Here is a 21,235-nt window from a genome sequence, read left to right as displayed (position 1 = left end):
CTTCACACCTTGCCCTACCTGTTTCATGCTATGACAACTGATGTTTAACATGAATTCATTGGTTGAACAAGTGTTAGGCTAAGTGAAAATGATATCACAGAAGAGGAATAATGTGGAATGGTATTCTCGATCAGCTTTATTTGGGCAGCTACAGGGTAATCACTTTTTAGATGATCAAACCTTCAACGGCACCTCAATCATAGACTCATACCCACCAACACCACTGGTGGAGTTTCTGACTTCTGGAGACCATGGCAGACACCTCCTCTTTCGCCCGCCCAGCAGCTGGTAGATCGGAGCCACTGCCTTGAAGTTAGCAGCCCAACGCCCAGCCTGCTGTGCCACCAGAATCCCATAACTCTGTGATACCAGGGAGATTGAAATCCGTATTACCATGGCAACTTTGCTTATTTCAAGCTAAGGAGAGCAGCTTGCTACCAAAATCAACAAGAGAGCGCTCGTTTGAGCAGTGCGATACTTGACCTTGAGTGGTAAGAGCGACATCTGAGGTCTCATATCAATTCCAAGTTCCAGGTGACTTAGGTTGCATAGTCTTGCTGTAACCCTAACATACATAGGGGAGTACCTGCCAATGCTAAGAGTTGTATTTAAAGGAGACTAGTGGGGACTAGGAATTTCGCTGCTGTTTCCATCGCAGTGTCTGGGGCAGAGTAAGTGCTTAATAGCCAGTCACAGGGACTTGGGGGATGCACCAGGATGGGCACGTACCACCTCGGTTTCCACAGACCCGCTAACATGCAAGACGGAGCCCTGGTGGTGGAGTAGGTTTGGGTTGGGCTGCCTTTGGGTTGGGCAAGGGGGGTCGTTCGAGATCACCAGCCACTCTGACGGGACACCAAGGCTTTTAAGACTTCCAGTCTTGGGAACCCACAGGGAATCGATTCGATGGCAGTGAGTCTGGTTTAGATGTACTCCCTGTGACAGTCTTCCTTACTTCTGAGCACAGGGGAGACGGTTCTATTCCGGGGCTCTGCGCTGTCCTGCTGAGCACAGATAGGCCATCAGAGCATTTTACTACGTGCCGCTGCTTCGCTTCCCCGTCGTAGTACCCACTTCTGCTTCCTTCAGTTACAGTACGGGGCAACCCCAATAACGTCTCCGTTCCTCTTGAGTTTCTTCTCTTGCATGGTCTCTGGAAAACCAGACTCAATCACAGTATTTACCATCTGTTCTTTCCGCACGTGCTCTTCCAGCTGGGCTAAGAGGGGGAGGGTCCTGTGAACGTGGAATCTTTCATTGACTTAGAAAAAAAATCATTATGTTGGGGGCTCTTACAGCTCTTATCACAATGTAGCCATCCATCCACTGTGTCCCGCACATTTGTACACATGTTGCCATCATCATTTTCAAAACATTTTCGTTCTACTAGAGCTCTTGGTATCAGCTCATTTCCCTTCCTGCACTTTCCTTCCCTCCTGAACCCTTGATAATTTATCATTTTTTTCATGTCTTACACCAACCGCTGTCTCCCATCACCCACTTTTCTGTTGTTCATCCCCCTGGGAGGGGGTTATATGTTGATCATTGTGACCAGTTCACCCTTTCTCCTCCCACCTTCCCCTTTCCCTCCTGGTATGGCTAATCTCATTATTTGTCCTGAGTGGTTTATCTCTCCTGGATTCCCTGTGTTTCCAGCTCTTATCTGTACCCATGTAGATGCTTTTATTCAGCCATATTTGTAAGGTAGAATTGGGGTCATGCTAGTGGGAGCGGGGAGAAGCATTAAAGAACTCAAGGAAAGTTACATGCTTTGTCAGTGGTATACTGCACCCTGGACAGGATCATCAGTTCCTTATGATACCTCTCTAAGGGGATGCAATGACTTCTTGGGATGGAATTAGGCACAATAAGAAAAGGTAAAGCTTGTCATCACAGCTATTACCAATCTTTGACACACCTAGAGAACATGGAAAGGGGTTTATTCAAGAGGCCAGCTAAATGACACCTCTCTGCACGCTCTCAGCAGAATGAGGCCTGGTGGCCCTGTGGGTAAGTTTTGGGCTGACTGTCCGGCTCACTGTTCGAATGCACCAGCTGGTCTCTGGGAGAAAGACGAGGCTGTCTGCTCTCATGAAGATGTACTGTCTCAGAGATCTTTATGGGCTTATTCCCCTCAGTCCTAGAGGGTCGCTGTGAGTCAGGCTTGACTTGGTGGCAAGTTGGGGAATTGGAATCTACTAGAAGGCAGTGGGTACATTCTTTCATTGCCCTCTTCCTTGCAGCCTTCCAACGGCTCCAGCCCAATTTCCACACTGTAACCACATTTCAAACTATTTTCAGAAAGAGGAAGTCTGGATGTCAAAAAAAAAGAGAGAAAGAAAAACCCTGCTTTCTCATTACGTCTACAGAAGAAAAAAAAGAAAAAAACCCCACCCCAACAGTATGACTAACACCCAAATATTAATTAGTCACAAAAGCCTCTCATGGGATGGAGCTCTCCCAACAGGAAGTTACCAGGGGTTTTCTACTCAGAGCAGTGACTCAGGGCTAAAGGAATGCCCAGAGCTTTGGTAAAAGCCCAAGGCCCTGCTCTGAAATGGACTTTGCTATTTGGGGAGAAGATTGCTCTTCGCATCATGCATCTCAAAAAGGATGCCCCCTTCCCTCTCCACAGAGTAGCCTCGTTAGCTTTTATAACACTAACCCAGAGCGCAGCATTACCCAGGGCCATCCAACTAGTTCCTGCTCAAAGTGAGCCAACAGGACAACATACAGCTGCTCCCCAGGATCTCCCAGCCTGTACAGCTTTGTGGGAGCAGATAGCCTCATGTTTCTCTCACGAAGAAGCTGGCGGATTTGAACTGATGTTCTTTTGATTAACAGCCCAATGGTTAGCCCAGTAGGCTTTCCTATTGTGCATCACACTCTGGCTAAAAGCGCCTGAAAGTTTCCTGCTGTAAGGTTTTTCCCAGGATCCGCAATGCCACCGGTCTGCTTCCATGGCTTCACCGCGCTAATATTCCTCTCCACCCCTGTGGTGTGTGAATGGTTAGCACACTTGCTGTTAACTGTGGAAATGTGCTGGTTCGAATCCACCCAGAGGTGGCTCTAAAAGGAAGTGCCTCCTTCTGAAAAGGCAGCCGCTGGGCACCACGGCACACCCTTCTGTAGCACACCCGGAGTCTCCTAGACCCGGAATTACTGATGCTATATTTGTGCGTGTGCTTTCTCCTCCCCACAGCGCTAACTTCTCTCGTGGGTCTACCCCACAAGCCACGCTTGTGGTTCCCACTGCAGGGTCTCTTTCCTGTGCTGTTCTCTCTGACCTTCCAGAACCCTTGCTACTGGATCACAGAGCTGGCAGCTCCTGTTCATTCCTGAATCTGAGTTCAAGGGCCATCTTCTCAGGTATCCCGGAGTTGAGAGCACTATTTCTGGACTCTTGGGTCCAGACAACATTTTTCTCTGGAGGCCAACACCTCTCAGGACGTGAGGCTCAATTTTGAACCAAACCTTTGGGTACACAAGTAGATTCACATGTAAATCGTCTTCCCGTTTCACTCGGTACGTTGTTAAGGAAAGGTTGCTTTGGGACTGTTTGAAGCAGTTTTCCGGATTGAGGGCATCATCATAGCGTGACTAGCCACTGCGTTGGGTGTTCAACTGCCCAGTTCAACGCAGTCCTCTGCATCGGAGCACCACCAACCCCATGCAGAAAAAGGTTTAATTCCACTTTATTTATCTAATAAATAACAACTGCATTCCCTATTGTTTTCCAGGGCTCTTGCAGGCCGACAGGGGATTCTGAGGTACAGTAGTGTACATCAGAGCTCTCACAGCCTGAAGCAGATTCTGAAGTCAAACCTGCTGGGACTCGTCGGTTGGAAAGGGATTCTGAAGTAGCCCCCCTGCCCTCTGGGGTTCTTTTCTTTGGTAGAGGAGCAGACACTAGCTAGCGGGCTGCTTCAGTGCACACAGCTGGGTACGCTGCCACCGAGGTCACATGTGAGCAGCTGCTGCAGGAAGAAGCAGCTTCCCACAAAGGCTTTCGGCTTTCTGTTTCCAAGAGTCAGTGGAAAACAGCCAGTTGTTTTCCTTTTTAAATATATTTCATGGTGTTGGAGATCGTTTCGTTTCATGAGTTTTTATAACCTTCCATGAAAATATGGGAAATAGTTGGTGCATCTGGATGCTACCTATAGAACACATAAGCCAGGTAAAGTTAATTGGCCCAAATTGTACTTCTTGGACATGATCAATGTGTAGTGGTTATGAGTAGACGGCCAAGCACAAGGTCAGCAGTTCAAAACCGCCAGCCAACTCTGCAAAGGAAGGATGAGGCTTTCGGCTCCTGTGAGGACTGGCTAGGAGACTCCCGGGGGCAGGTAGTAATACCCTGCCCTACAGGGTCACTACGAATCGGCATGGATTTGATGGTAATAGAAGTGGTGCTCCACAGGAATGATCAATAATGTTCTCTAACATAAAATGGCAAGGCCACCTCTATGGTGAACCAGAGACCTATAAAAACCATAGATGCAGGAATGGATTTGGGGCTTGCAGTTCATTCTTTTTTTTTTTTTCAGGGGAGAGCACAAATGCAGTCCCCCACTACCACAAATTATGCAATCGAGTTTCCCACGTTTGGGGAGATCGCAGGGGTCAGCACATCCGGAGTGCAATGGATAAGCCTCGCCCTGGAAAACCACCTTCGTGATCATGGTATCTCCCCTGCCAGGTAAGTATTTGCAGTTCATTCTTGCTGTGATCCAAGCACAATCAATGAGTTCTTCGACATGGCCCTGCTTGATGCCTGCCTTTATGAGGAGATCACTGAAGACAAGAGTGCTACAGACAGGTGTGGTGAGGAAACTAGATGGTGCCCAGCTAACAGGAACGAGTATCAAAATAGCACCTGGGTCTTAAAGGTTTGCTTTCAAACAAGCAGCCACCTAAGTGAGGAAGAAGTCCATATGAAAGAAGCACACCAGCCTGTGTGACCCAAGGATTGTAAATAATAAAATCTAAAGGAGGGAATGGTATCAGAGCTTAAATCGTGAACAACTGTCTTGCAGAAGGCTGTTGGTGACAGTGGAAGCCCAAAATCCATTTGCAGGATCTACGCATGGATTAAGCCTCTGATGAATCCCCTCTGATCTTATTTGAGATCTCTGTTTTCAGACAGAGAGCATTGTAAAGTCGATAATGGCAGATGCAGTTAGGTTAAAATGTAATAAATCCTCCTCTGACTTTCTGTTGACCCCTATTAAAGTGGTTTCAGTTAAAAGAAAAAGTTACAAGGGAAATGCACCCCAATTAAGCCTAGGGTGAATCCTCCCTGACCACGGGTCAGAAATGCAAATAGCCCTATTATCATGCAGAATGCATAGGAAAGCAGATTGCTGCACACGCAGTCACCATTTAGCTCCCTGTCATTTGCTGGCCCTTAGGGCCCATAGAAATTTGTCCTAGTTTTTAATATTCACGCTTTCTCTTCTATTGAGGTTTTTATCTGGTTTACTTTGTTACTGTTTTGCTCCCCCCCCCCCCTTTTACTGTTTTCTGTCTATGCAGTCCGGTGTAGGTAAATGTACAGGGACTGTAACTGATTAGTGATTCCGTGGAGGCCTGCCTGGGAATGGGGAGCTACTAACAGTGAGGACAGGAAAGAAGAAAAGCTCTAAGATGGATTGTGGTGATGATGTCCAACTCCTCTTGATATGATTGAACTATTAAATTGTATGATATGCAAACTACATATATGCCAATAAAACCTTTGAATGAAACACACAAACAAAACCCCCCAAATTACATTTCTCTCATCTTCTTACAAGGTGATCTGGTGGCATAACTGTTAAGCACTTGCTTGGTAACCACGAAGGTGACGGCTTAGACTGCCTAGTGTCTTTAAGAAGAAAGACCTTGTGAACTCCTTCCAGGAAGTTTCCGGCCTAGAAAATTCTCTTACACGTGGTTCTTCCACATGGTTCACAATTAGTCCAATTGAATATCCAACAATAGCAACAATGATCCCTGTGTCACTCACATTGAACAGAAAGCTCCTAAGTGAATCATATGATGATCCTCTGACCTCAAGACTTAGGTCAAAATAGCAAATCATCACATAGTTACATCTTGTTTCTAATTGGTAACCATAGAAACGCACAGACTGTTGGATAAGTTGTTCTGTTGTGGCTCTCTTTAATAAAAAAATAAGTTTAGCAAAGTGTGCTCTGAAGTGAGATTGAAAAATACGAACTCCTATGCAATAGAATGTGAACAGAACATATATAAATATGAAAAACTTCACCCATGCTCACACAACAGGCTCTTACCGGGGTAACTGTCGAATGTCTCCAGAATATTGTTCATACTTGTAGTTGACCACATACCACTGAGAACTATAAAACTTACAAGCCTGGAAAACAAACAAAGAAACAAAAAATGACAGTTAAAGTATTTTTACGAAAAAAAACCCAAACAAAACCCAACAGCATCTGCCCTGGTAGCAAACATGGTGAGTTTAGTTCTTCATAATTTCCAGGGAGATGTGAGGGTGGCTACGTTAGTGATATCTTTTCAGGTTTGCTTTCTAGAATCCTGTTCCATTTTCCATTGAAATGAACGTGAACCTCTCCCAGATTCCAGTGTTTGAAGATAGTATCACATATTCATTCTATTTCACGCCATCAAAGAGGACCTACGCTAATCATCCTGAGTCATCCGGAAATGTGGCTGGCCTCAAGTGCAGTCATTCGGCAGTGTTTCTTGGCAACTCTCTCCATTACTTAACAGCTCTCTGTAGTGAAAGAGGTCCTACTGATTCATACGCATTCCTTTGACCATAACATTAGCCCGTTGCTCTTGTTCTGACATCAGTAACGAATCCTGCCCTTTCTGTACCCCTGCTCTCCTTTGCTAGCCTGGAACTTGTCTTTTCCCTCTGAGATCATTGTCTTCTGAAGACTGCTCTCTCCAGGACTATTCAGAGGAAACGTTGAAAAACAAAAGTGAATGACGCCAAAATCTCCGTCTTCTATGGATACCCCAGGGCTGATGCTACAGCCTGCTCTCACAGCAGGTATTTCGCAAACACCTAGTAGGCCCATTGCACAGTTTCCTAATGGGAATTTCACTGAAGAGCTTCAAGGACTTGTCTTGATTCTAAAATGACATGATTTGTGGATTAAACAGCTGACACATGACATCTAGTCCTCTAGCCCTGCTGGAGACAAGGAGGTGCCATGAATGAGCTGCACCCGGGGTCTTTGGAGTCTAGACTGGGAAAGGGAAGCCATGCTTATTTAGAAGAAAGCCTTCCAGGTACATAACAGCTGCAGAAGGAAAAGTAACAAGAGGGAAAAGGAGAGAAGGGCTCAGAGGGCAGCCTAGAGGAGTTAGTGGAAAAGCCGGGACACGAGCACATGGTTGGAGGTGCCTTGAAAACCCCAGAAAGGGCTCGGGTGTCCTGGGCCTCTCTGCATTTCTTGGGCCTTCTAGCCCATCCGGGATTCTGTCAGACCATGGCTTTATGTGGTTAGGGAAATACTCCCACACAGACCTGGGGCTAAGAGCAGTGATTAGGACCAGGATGAAGGTAGGAATATGATAACAGGAGAAAGCAAACCAAAAAGCCAAGCCCGCTGTCCTTGAGTCCGTTCCAACTTATAGTGCTTTTCCGACTCATATCTGTTTTCCAAACCTATAATTATTTGTGGGAGAAAATAGCCTCGTTTTTCTCCTTAGGAGGTGCTGGTGGCTTTGAACCACCCACCCTGTGGCTAGCAGTCTGATGCCTAACTGTCTGATGCCACAGTCCCAGCTAAAACTTCAACTCAAACTCACTGCCATCAAGTTGGTGCTGACCCATAGTGACCCACTGGGATTTCTGAGACGGTAAGTGTTTACAGGAGTAGCAAGCCCATTCTTTCCCCCGAGGAGCTGCTGGTGCTTTTGAACTCCCAACCCTGTGGATTGCAGCCCAACACGCAACTATGACAACACCAGGGCTTCTACAGTACCAACAGGACTCCTTAAAACAAAACGGAGGCGCTCGACAAGAAGAGCAACAATACGAACCAACACAAAGCAGAACAATCGAAGGATGAGAATGCAGAAATCTTGGGGGCAGAATGGGTTACGTGGTGGGCTGCTAACCCACAGGAGGGCAGTTCAAACCCACCATCAGCACCACACGTGAGAGGTGAGGCAGTCTGCTTGTATGAAGATTTACACTATTGGAAACCCTATGGAAGAGTTCTCTGCCCGTGGGGCCACCGTGAGGTACCACTTGAAGGCAGCAGGGTTGGAGAATGAGCAGAACGGATGATAAGGAAGAATGGTGGAAAGAAAATGGAATACTTTGCTAAAGTTAATTTATTAACTACCATAGGTGATTCTTGAGTGGGTTGGAAAGGGGGAACTGATTACAAGGACCCACATGTGACTTCCTCCCTGGGAGATGGACGGCAGAGAAGGGGGGGGGGGGAAGGGAGACTCCGGATAGGGCAAGATATGACAAAATAACAACCTGTGGATTATTAAGGGCTCATGAAGGAAGGGGGAGCGGGGAGGGAGGGAAAAAAAGAGGACCTGATGCGGAGGGCTTAAGTGGAGAGCAAATGCTTTGAGAGTGATTAGGGCAAAGAATGCACGGATGTGCTTTATACAATCGATGTATGTATATGTGTGGATTGTGATAAGAGTTGTATGAGCCCCTAATAAAATGTAAAAAAAGAAAAGAAAAAAAAAGAAAATGATTAGGGCAAAGAATGTACAGATGTGCTTTATACAATTGATGTATGTATATGTATGGATTGTGATAAGAGTTGTATGAGCCCCTAATAAAATGTTTTAAAAAATCATTTTATTGGGGGCTGGTACAACTCTTATCACAATCCACACATTCATCCATCATGTCAAGCGCATTTGTGCATTTGTTGCCATCATCATTCTCAAAACATTTGCCTTCTACTTGAGCCTTTGGCATCAGCTCCTCAATTCTCCAAATCACACATCTCTGGAATGAGGAGGAAATTTAAGCCTGAACATATTGTCAGCAAGTTTAGAAAGTCCCATCTCTATTTTAGATACAGCTCCTAGAATTAGGTAAGGGGCATAGGCCATAGGCCAATGGTGTCTCTAAACCATGGAAGTAGAAATTTCGGGATTGCAGTTTTTTGTTTGTTTGTTTGGTTTCCCTCATGCTGTTCTCTTGCTCTCCTTTGTATGTGTTCGTTAGACTCGGAATGTGGTAAAACGTGTTGTGCAATGGAAAACAACATTCGGAGACCTACTTTTTCATGTTTGGCTGCAATCTATTTTCAATGACTCCTCTTGTTCAAGTGTTACTTGGTTCTTTCTATGGATATAATTTGATTTTAAATGTTTTCTTACCTGCATGATACACTCAAGATTTCAATGCGTCCTTTCTCCATTTTACGACTGCTTTACATAATAGAGGAGCCCTGCTGGCATAGTGGTCACAGGTCAGGTTGCTAACCGCAAGGTCATAAGTTCAAAACCATGAGTGACTCCATGGCAGAAAGGCAGGGCTTTCACCTCCCATCAGGAGTCACCGTCTCTGAGACTCACAGGGGCTGTTCTATCCTGTCTCACAGGGTACTGATGCGTTGGCATCGACTCAATGCCAGTGCGTTTTTCATTTTAATATAAATACAATAGAATCATTATGGAACTCATTTACTCACCCAGCTCCCTAATTTCAGAACTTATCCATTCAGTAATTCATTCCACTACATCATCTAACCCTTGTTCTTCTCTCAAATGAGGGAGATACATCATTAATACAAGACAGACACTCTCGTCTTCGTGAAATTTAAGTGATTGTGAGAACCAGTCCCAACCCCCTGAAGGAATGTAATAATGTGATATATTAGAAAATGGGCAATGCTTGGGGGAAACTCGAGGAAGAAATAAGGAAGGTTAGGGGACAAATGCCAGTTCAAATCCATGGTGCAATGGTTCTAACAGACAAGGTGACATTCGAAACAAGTCCTAAAGGAGAGGAGTGGTTGATGGTTCATGTTGTTTCAAATTTTGTGCCATTGTTAAAAAAAAAAGAGTGATTCAGGGTATAGCTTCATGCATGTGGTTCTTTTATTTTCCCCAGTCCACTTATAAATTAGATTACCTTCTTGGGTAAAATAATCAAAGAATCTTAAACATTCTTAATCAAAATTATCAAACCAACAAAATGGGAGGTATACCATCGGATTGGGAATCCAAGAGGTTGAGGTGTTGTTCTTATTGGGGCCAAGCACTAACTCACAGGATGACGTTAGTTTCATTGCTTTCTGTATTTGATTTTTAGATTTAGTTAGGGAGCATTCACCAATCACCACCATTCGGCATTTGAACTGGATTAGCAATTCCTGCTATTTAATTCCTGTCTTTACATGTTCTGCTCTGGAGGTTCTAATGGGTCACAGATGCCTTAGCCTACTCATTACTCTTCCTAGCTGCTGATAGTGCCCACACTGAAGCATGAGAGTGCACATGTGCTTCTGCATGTGAAGACGCCCTGCTGGTTCAAGGGCTAACTGCGGGGCAGCTCACCAAAAGATTAGAGGTTCAGTCCTCTCCACTGACTCTAGGGGGATCTGATCCTGTAAGACGATTGCCTTGATAACCCTATGGGGCCGTCCTTCACTGTCCCACGAGATCTCTATGTGACACACATTGACTCAACAGCAGGCAACAACAATCATTTGTATTACAATAGTCACTCTATGTTGCAGCCTTAACCAAATTTCAGATAAACCAATCCTGGATGCCACTGACCAAAGATGGAAAGAGTGACTCCATTTTTGGTGCTCCAGTTGTTGGAATGGCCACTTCTGAAAAGATTATGACCTGCAAGCTTTACACACCATCTTAATAAGCCCTCTATGAGGATGTATCACTCCTCTTTCATAGATCACAGACAGGAGGAGAGGCTTAGCACTTTCCCCAAGATCCTACAGTTGGTAGAATTTCAACCTGGGTTGATCTGACACTAAAAATCTCTTCAACTATTTTATGTTTTGTTTGATAATTGCGATATTTTTTTTAAATAAAAGGAAAAGATATATACAGGTGCATCATCATTCCAGATGTGTGATGTGGTATTTCTCTTTGAATTCTAGTTCTGCCATTTATTAGTTGTGGGACCTCAAGTAAGTTAATATATCTACATTTCCTTACACAGCTGAACAACACCCAAATCTCAGGGTGTTAAACCACATACACCTTGTAAATCACCTCACATTCACTCACGGCCATGGAGTCAATTCTAATTTACAGGGAGCTGCTACGGAGGGGTAGAACTGCCCCTGAGCTTCTGAGACTGTAACTCTTCACAGGAGTAGAAATCCCTATCTTTCTGCGAGTAGCTGGTGGTTTCGAATTGCTGACCTTGAGGATCACATCCAAACTCATAACCACTATTTCACTTAAGACGAGATCAACAAACAAAAACATTTAAAAAAACCAAATCAGAGGACCAAAAATATTATTGACAGAGTCATTTCTGATTTACAATGGCCCTATAAGGGCAGCGTAGAATGTTCCAGAGTATTTCTGACATTGTGAATCTTTATAGAAACTGATTTCCTCATCATTCCCCAGAAGATCTGGTGTTAGGTTGGAATAAGCAGCCAAGCACTTGAACTCCTAGGTCACCAGGGCTCCTTTGTAGAGAGAGCAAACATTCAATAACTACTTGCTTCCAAACAAAATTTCCCCAGTAAGTTGGATTTTAATTTATAATTCCCATACATAGTAGTTGACAATATCTTATTTTTGATTATTTACAAAAGCACAGGTTGAGAGAGATGTACTAGTTCTGCTGGTAGGTGGGTGGGTGAAGATCACCAAGAGAAGGGAGAACCCGTTAGAGTCCTTGTACGTCTGAGATTTCTCTGACCCTGTAAAAATCGCTGCGTTTTACAAACACATAAACGTTTCTCCTACATCGTTATGGCATTTTGGAAATGCTACGCAGAGAAACCGACTCTCTGTTCTTGGTTCCAGCCCACACAGGACTCTAAGAAAATCATCAGGGACTATTAAGACAACGGCTCCTCTTTGTTCAGAACTGAGTTGAAATGATCTGCTGTAAATTCAGTCTTAGGCTACTGATCACTCTGCTTGCTGCAGTCATAGAACCGACCAACCGAAAACCACGAAATGGATTTAGACTCCAACGCAATAGGATAAAGTATAACTGGCTCACAGGGTTTCCAAGAGGGTAGTCTTTTCAGAAACCAACGGAGGATCCAGTGGGTTTGAACCATTGCCCTTGTGAGCGCTTCAGGTTGCACCACCAGGGCTCCTTGAGCCCAAGGTCATGGTTCCTAGGTTCCCTTCTGACGTCCTAGCCCACAGAACTTGTTCCAAAACACCAGCTCATTGTACCCTTTAACATGCAGTTGGGATGAGACTGCAATCCCCATCAGATAAAGACTGAGCATTGGTCCATTTTTTCTACATAGTGATGTCCTGATATGCATTTTACTCATTTCTTATCTTTGCAAATCTTTATGCTTTTCACCTGTGTGTATGTGTTTAGACCCAAATAAGTTGGGCAATGTCCACAGGCCAAAGGCCTTGATGCCATTAGGATAACTGTTTCCTACAATGTACCGTGTCCTGGAATCATCTGCATTGCTAATTAAATTCAGGGCCCTGATGCCCACTTAAGATATACTGGATTCATATGTCTATAAGGAGCCCCTGGCGCCTCTACTGTTAGGAACCTCAGGTGATTCTGAAGGAGGTAGAGAAATGCTGCTCCTTCACCAGGCAGAATCCGTCATTCCACAGGAGGAATAGCATGAGTGGGTCCTTCCTGCACTGGTTTGCCAATGGATTAAGGATTTGGGATCCTAACTTCCCTCTCACCCCAAACCAAATCCACTGACTCAAGGTGATTCTGACCAATGTGTTCCTCTCAGAGCAGAACTTCTCCCTAAAGTTTCCAAGGCAGTGAAACTTTACAGGTGCAGACAGCCTCATCTTTCCCCCATGGAACTTGTGGTGGGCTTGAACCTTCAACCTTGGAGTTAGCACAGCACAACACTAGCCCCGCGCCTCCCCAGTACTCCTAGGCTTCCCCACTTGGTAAGAGTAGACTCTAAAAACTGGAATTACCCCCTGGAATTAACTCACGTGTTGCTTTTGTTAGTTGTCATTCAGTTGGCGCCAACTTAGACCCGTAATGGAAGGAATCATTGACTAGCCCTATGCCAGGCTCATTGGATCAAAAAGCCTTCTGTGGGAACCATAGGATTTTAACTGGTTGATCTCTAGAAGTGGATTGCCTGGCTTTTTTGTTGTGTCTTAGATGCTACCCCAAATCTGTCCAGCATGGCATTTTAAATATGGGTAGCTTCTTCCACTAGGAGTCCTGCTGGTTACTCGTTGGACAGCTCACTGCAAGGTCAGAAGTTTGCAACCACCAACAAGCTCTGAGAGCGAAAGGCAAGGCTTCCTACTCCCATAGAGAACTGAAGTCTTGGAAACTCACAGAGGCACATAAAGGATTGTAGTCTTGGAAACTCACAGAGGCACTTCTGTCCTGTCCTATAGGGTTGCTATGAGTAGGCGGTGGGTTTAGATTTCCAAGATCATAGCAACAGGCTACCCACCATGGACTGTATCACAAACTGACACATGACTGGCGACTAACTCACACGGATATTGCCTTTAAAGAGAGTGGTTTAATTTCAGCACAGGGTTTTGTTGACAGTAGATATTCAACCTATATTTGTTGAGTGAAATAATTTTTGGACCCATTTTTTTTCCTTTAGAAATGTCTCAACTTGACACTTGGAAATGTTCCAAAAATATAAATACTTTAGGAAAGAGTGAGCAATGGTAAAGGCCATCTTAAAGTCCTGTAAAGAAAAGATTGTTTCCCCCCCCTTTTTCCCCTTCTCGTTGGAGAATCATCAAGATCAGCTCCAATCCACCTCAAATAGCCATTTGGGCTTGGCAACACAATTGTCTATATCCTAAAGAGGCAGTGATTAGATTCTGGCTCCAGAGGAAATGAACAGGCTTTTTAGATGCAAAATTACGATTTTTTATTTCTAGCTGTAGAGGTTTATCTAATTAGACTCCTCCTTTCTTGCCAGGGAGATTAATGCAGCTACAAAAGGTGCCCCGTTAAGCCCTCAGGCACTGTTGGGAATATCTTAGTATTTGTAAAATAACAGTGGAAATGATCAGACACACCCACTCCCATCTTAATTATAACTATTGTGTAGCTCTTGAAGATGCAACATCATGAACCTAAATGAATTTGGGTAAATTATGTTCTAAAAGGATGCGTGGATAATTTATTGTCCCCAATAAGACACTTGCGAGAGAAAGGAGACACCAATGAGCAGGCCAATGGGTGGGGCATGGGACATTCTGCAGTTCTGGGCACGCCGCCACCCTCTGCAGGAATGCTGTAGTCACGGTGCTGAACACATTTCGCCTTCCTCCATTGGATCACATTTGGTGCTTCTTTAAAAGGAATTAAGTAATTTCTAGAGAAGACAACAGGTTTGGCATTTAAGGAATCCCTAAAACTCATCCTAAATAATAACTTTGGACAAAATAAGCAATGTAAAATATAGGTATAACTGCCTTTCAGAAACCATGATACAATCTTATGGAGTAAATTTCTAGTCTTATTTCTTAAAACATTACTTGATATTAGATCATTTTAATATGTATATAAGTAGATGTACAAAATGAAAGACACTAAAAAATGAGACAGAATGCAATCTTATATTCCAACCGGAAATGAAAAGCATTTAAAAAATGATTTTGTTACTTTGAATGATAAAGTGGCCTGACTTTTCCTTTCAGTATCTTGGTTGATTCTAAATTGGGAATGAACCAAAATGTTTGTAATGTGTTTTCAAAGTGCGCTTTATTAAACAGCTGAGCGACCTATAAAATTAGACTCTCATAAATCACACCTGTGTCTGACCGGGGACCAGACACTCATTTCCCAGCCGGTTCTCACAAGCAATTTGTCAGAACATGAATAATGGAGCGTGCTAAACAACCTCGGCCAAGTTACGATCTAATAATCGTGCCACTCATTTAAGACATTATGAGATGACTTTTATTGTGCGGGAGAAGAAGCCAATTTAGAATTGGATTATCCCCCCCCCCACACACACACACGCACACATCTTTGCAGCTAAGATGACTCCTCTTGGAATTCCAGTGACTAGAAAATGCATTTCTCTCGGGTTGTGCATCTGCAATGCATAACCACTTTACTTTGAAATACGTCCATGTTGTTTTCCACTTTCTCATCAGTATTTTTCCCTCCATTTACTTTCATGTCAATGATAAGTGCGTTTGAATTTATTTTCATCCACTCTAGGGGACGCGTTACTGTTAGTATTGTTTTTTCTTTTTGGAGTAGCAGCATAGGGCCATCCAGGCTTTCTATGACCGTGGAAAGGAATAAAAGTGTCGCATAAAGGAGGGTAGGTCGGGAAGAATGGCTAGTGGGATTTCAGCTCATAGATGCACCAGTGGATTGCAATCCAAACATGTCTCGATGCGCCTCTGTGACCAGTGAACGGCTGCAGACAAGTCCTCTCAGTACTACCATGGTCTTGGTCTCCACAGGGTGACTTAGAAAAAAGGTCCACTCTAAATTGCAGTTTCCAAGGGGATCTGCTGGCCAGTTACATTCAAAGCAGAGAGGTCAGTTCAGAAGGTGCTGACTCTTGTTTCTTAGAGGTAATCTTGATAGATTTTCTCAAAGGACATTGGGTGAGCAGTGACATACTATGAAGGCATTTGAGGAAAAGTGAAAATGAGCTCATTGAGCCAACGGTGAAGAAAGCTGTGGCCAGGAGTCCTTCCCACACCACAGAGCACCGGCTCCCTCTTCACGGGTACCCAGGGCTGCGTGATGACAATTTCATGGGGAAGCTTTATCGCATCCACCCAACAGCCGGAATCACATTTTGTCTGTTAGTTCCCAAACACAAAGCACGTTCGAAAGCAACATGATTTGAGCCCCCCAAAAATGTGACCCACGCCAAACTTGCTGCTAGCCAGCCAATTCCCACTGACAGCAGCCCGACGGGGCAGAGCAGAACTGTCCCTGTGGGTTTCTGAGGCGGTAACTCTTGACAGGCATAAACCACCTCCTCTTTCTCCAGAGGAGCAGCTGGTGATTTCGAACTGCTAATCTTGCAGTTAGCAGCCCAACACGTACCAACCCCATTACGCCAGCAGAGCTCCGGCAAGAGCGTCGTGGCTTGACTTGGAGTAAACTGAGGGGTGCCGGATGCTTCAGGGAAGGCTCAGAGGCAGAAGGCCGGTCTTGAGAAGTACATGGACCCAGAGGAGACTAAGTCCGGAAGTAAAAGCCTCGCAGATTGACACTTTTGTTTAGTAAAAGTCTTCTTGGTTTCATATCAACACTTTTTGGCTTGTCCTTATAAATACGACTAGGTCAACTTTAAGACAATATATTTCGGTGCTTTCTTTTAGCCATTAATCTTTTGAAATCGCCAAGTGTGTGTGGTTGTATGAATACATCCAGAGCACCGAGTTATATATAAATGGTTCATGCCTCGACGAATAATCAAGAGACCGAACGCACCTCATTTGAAAAGCCTAATAACAAACAGTGTAAGACAACGTCTAAGTGACTGGAATCTCCTAGACGTTTGACACTTACGATGTGCATCAAAAGATTTCTCACTCTAGTAAAAGTCATCCGGAGACGAGGGAGAGCAAATTGACAGTGGCAACTCAGACAAGAGGTTTCTCTCTGAAATTGTGTCTTAAAAAAATATTGACACTGGAACAACAACTATGCAAATACCCTCATTCCAACAAGAGCAGAGGACGCGGAAAGACATCTCACTGAAGAAGACAAGCTGGCAGCCAGCAAACACATGACGAATTGGTCGCCTGCATTAACTACGAGAGAAATGCAAATCTGAAAGCACTGAGATAGCATCTCAAATCTAGCAATAATAGAAACATTAAAGAGGTGAAGGAGAAGAAGAAAACAAATTCTGATAAGCATGAGGGGAAGACACTGAAACTCTCCCACATTGCTGATGGGACTGTGAAATGGTACACCGGCTACAGAAAGTGACAAAAAGACCAATGCACTTGGTGTGTGTGTGTGTGTGTGTGTGTGTGTGTGTGTGTGTATATATATATTCCATGACATGCATAGATAAGTGCAGACCCCTTTCATCAGAGCCCTGTCACAATATTAAAAACATGGAAACTACTTAAATGCCAGCAATGGAAGAATGGACAATCAAACTATGGATCATGCGCACAAAGGACTACTATGCCACATGAGAGAACAAGGAATCTGTAAAAACACATCGTAACATAGATGAACCTGGAGGACATGATGCCAAATGAAATATGTTGATAGCTATATATGTGCACATGTGTGTATGTATACATATACATATGCATATGCATATACATATACATATACATATACAAGAGAGAGACCACTACTATAAAAAGTCAAGAAAAAGTTTTCACACTAAAAGAAGCATTCTTCGTTGGTTACCAGGGGATGAAGAGAGAAAGAAGTGTGAAAGACAACCTAGAGGATAGATGCATATTAACTTGAGTCAAGGGAAGAGAAAAAAGAAACAAAATATAAGATAACCGAATTAAGTTTTAATATATTATCTATACGATGTACAGACAGTATCTGGCTTAAGGCACATTCACGTTGTAACAAGCTACACTTGCAATTATCTCTGTGTGTGTACTCATTCATTAGTAATATGAACTGTATATAATAATTAAGAAGACATAATGCTCCCATTCAGAGGAAAGAACAGATCCAAAGGTCGTAACTCCATCCTATTGAAAGAAAAAAGAAAGAGGGAAAGAGGGAGAGGGCTTGGGAGAGAAGCTGGGGAGCAGGAAAGGAGAGAAAAAGAGAGGGGGGGAGGAAGCAAGGCAGCTAGAGGAAGGAAGGAGGGAGGGAAGCAGGGAGGGAGGAGGAAAACCTAGCAACCACTTCCAGGAAACCGGCCATTGGAAACGCTTTGGAGCACAGTCTGAACTGGCACACAGCGCGTCTCCAGGATTCAAAACTGAGTGTTCTTAATGGCAACTGGTTTTACGTGTGAACTTATCTTTAAAATGGAACACAGTTGAATATCTTGGAACCCCAATAAAACCTTCACAAATAAATAAAGAGCCCCATTCTTCAAAATAAAAACAAAAATTGAATACAAATAAGTTTTCTTTAACAATCATTTTACTAGCATTATGATTCCATTGAAGGGGGTTTTATAGTTACAGTTTCCCCAACTCCTCCAAGAACTTAAATTGTTATGTGGACCCGATGCCACAGCATCGCCAAAGTCAGCTCTGGAATGAGAAGGGCCAGGCTGACGGCTCTCCAGCCCAGAGCTGCCTGAGCATCACTCATTTGCTGCCCCACTGCCTAGCGTTTCAGAGCCAGAAAGCAGAATTTGCTTTTTACTTAATTTTATTTTAAAAGTCACTGGGTAAGGACCCTGTTCTCCTTTCTGGGTGGATTTCAGTGCACGTTATATTGCACACAAGATTCAAACACCTTCTAGAGTAAACATTCCCTGACAGAGGGGTGTGTGTTGCAGTACGGCTCCCTTCTCAACACACAGGAGAAACAGTTTAACATCATGCACACCACTTACAGAATTGCTTTAACTTAAACAATAACACAACAAAAGTGCTTGAGCCAAGTGATGCGTGGATTGCTATAAGAGCTGTAAGAACCCCCAATAAAATGATTGATAATAGGAAAAATGAAAGTAGTACCAGATTCACCAGTTTCTCATTTTCTTGAGACAAGATATAATTCACTCTCCTAGGTTCTCAAAATTAGGCTATAATCTCTCTCTCTCTCTCTCTCACACACACACACACACACACACACCCGCACACGCGCACACACTCTCTCTCACACACACATGCACACACACACTCACACACAAACACACACACACACGCTCACACACACTCACACACACACACGCACGCACACACACATACATTACTCAATGTGTCATACTGGCAATTAATTGTTAAAATGTTTAAAATGTTGGCATCACAGCCCATCGAAATCCAGGATAACGAGTAGTTAGCTACTCCTGCCCTCTCCCAGGACTTTTCCAGTGCCCCCACCCCCTCCAGGAGGCAGGATGACCCACTTTGGGAAGCCCTGCTCTGGATAGGTGCATTTATTTCCATTAATAAAAATACCCCCCCCCCAAACAAGCCCATAGCATTCACGTGTTATTGGAAGTAGTGAGTCTAGTGTTTCTACCTGGGAGTGGCTGGTAGGTTCAAACTGCTGACCCTGTGGAGGCTGGTGGTGTTTTTGTTAGGGGCTGTGGGGTCAGTTCCAACTCACGGTGACCCTATAAGGCCTAACCCACAGCACCAACAATTAGCATCTTGACAGAGATTGCTCTCTCGTGCCAGGGTAGTTTTATTATTATTATTATTCCAGTGTAGGACTCAATGTGTTTAATTTCCCTTTTACTTATGTGGATTTGTACCTTGTGCCCATTGTTTAACCAAAAAAAACCCTACTGTCCTTGACTCAATTTAAACTCACAGCGACCCTATAGGGTAGGACAGAACTGCCTCTGGGTTTCTGAGACAATAGCTCTTTATGGAGATAGAGTCTTATATTTATCCTGCAGAGCGGCTGGTGGTTTTGAACTGCTGAACTTGCAGTTAGACGTCCAATGTGTAACCGCTACTCCTCCAATTGCCAATACTGGCTGCCATTAGGTAGATCCCAAGTCTCGGTAACCTGATAATGAAATGAAACATTGGCCAGACCTCTGATTGGCTGCAAAGGAAGCCACTGGATCCATAAGGTTTTCAGTGGCCAATTGTCAGAAGTAGATCACCAGGCCTTTCTTCCTAGTCTGTCTTAGTTTAGCAGTGGTTCTCAACCTGTGGGTCGCAACGCCTTTGTGGGGGTCAAACGACCCTTTCACGAGGGTCACCTGACTCATAACAGTAGCAAAATGACAGCGATGAAGGAGCAACGGAAATCATTTTATGGTTGAGGAGTCACCACAACACAAAGGAGTGTATGAAAGGGGCACGGCACTCGGAAGGTGGAGAGCCACTGGGTTAGAGGCTGTTCAGCATCACAGTGACATAAGTCTGGCTGGCAGATGGTGGTTGCACACAAGGAAACAAACCTGAGTTTCCTGAACAAAAGGCAAGATTCTGCCCACTCTAAAGCAAGGTTCTGCTTAACAATTACCTACTGCCATCTGGCTGATTCCAACTCATAGCGACCCTATAGGGCAGAGTGAAATGGCTCTGAGGTTTCTAAAACTCTAAATCTTTACAGAAATAGACAGCCTCATCTTTCTCCCAAGGAATGGCTGGTTAGTTTGAACTGCCGACCTTGTGGCTAGCAGTGCAACACAGAACACATTAGGGCTTTCTGTGTCTCTGCCACAAATATTCATAATTTTATCTTAAACGAGTCGAATGTTATTTTTTTCTGGGTTCAAATGGAGAAGAGTGAAAGGAAGAAAAGGCAGAGGGAACCTGTTTTAATATGAACATTACTTCTTACATAATTAAGTGATAGTTTTGCTATATTATTTAGAGATCAACACAAAGCCTACTGAATTGACTTCCTACTTGGTGCACACAGGATATTCTGCCTGAAGAGCTCCAATATGCTGACTGTATTAGCTCTCATGGTGCCTTGGAAAACATGTATGCTATCACCTAGTGCAATAAATAACACAGTCTACATCTTTTATCAGGGCTTAATTCATGGGACTCTGAAAACAGTCTGGTAAAGACCACTTGGAAATTACCAAATCCCCTGAACTTGACCCTCCTTTGTATTTTATACGAGTGTGCACTCTTTCTTCAATGACTTCCTCCCTTTGTGATTCTGAGAAAATAATTTCTACTTGTTCTCCTCTTACCTCTCTGCCTGATCCAATTTCCCCCTTTTTGGTACGACCGTCTTTACCAGCCGCTTAGAGAGATGGTCGTCTCTACTCCAGTCATCCTTGTTCTTGGACCCAAAGCTTCAGCTTTCAGATCTAGAGTAATTCCCACACTTCCCTCCCATGTTTAACCCAGGATTGGACAGCTCTCTCTGGGGTGTGAAGTGTGATGATCTTACAGGTTCATGTATCCCGCTTTCCCCTCAACATCGTACTTAATTTAACTCCACGACTATCACCTCTGTCAAGCCTCTCTGTTTCATAGATCCCTTTTA

General features: G+C 44.0%; 1 protein-coding gene and 1 non-coding gene across 2 annotated transcripts in view; both read right to left on the bottom strand.

Annotated features, from left to right (window-relative positions):
* The window catches only part of DOCK10 (dedicator of cytokinesis 10), a 161,789-nt gene that overhangs the window by 101,224 nt on the left and 39,330 nt on the right, over positions 1–21,235 (bottom strand). Inside the window, exon 4 of the mRNA XM_075529295.1 lies at positions 6,297–6,379. Coding sequence (XP_075385410.1) covers positions 6,297–6,379 — 83 coding nt within the window. The remainder of the gene's footprint in view (positions 1–6,296; positions 6,380–21,235) is intronic.
* On the bottom strand, positions 4,545–4,707 carry LOC142425129 (U1 spliceosomal RNA). Its single transcript, XR_012779501.1, has one exon. It is a non-coding gene; the product is annotated as a U1 spliceosomal RNA (small nuclear RNA).

This window comes from Tenrec ecaudatus, chromosome 13 (genome assembly GCF_050624435.1).
Source record: "Tenrec ecaudatus isolate mTenEca1 chromosome 13, mTenEca1.hap1, whole genome shotgun sequence".
NCBI lineage: Eukaryota > Metazoa > Chordata > Mammalia > Afrosoricida > Tenrecidae > Tenrec > Tenrec ecaudatus.
This window is presented reverse-complemented; position numbering and strand designations above follow the sequence as displayed.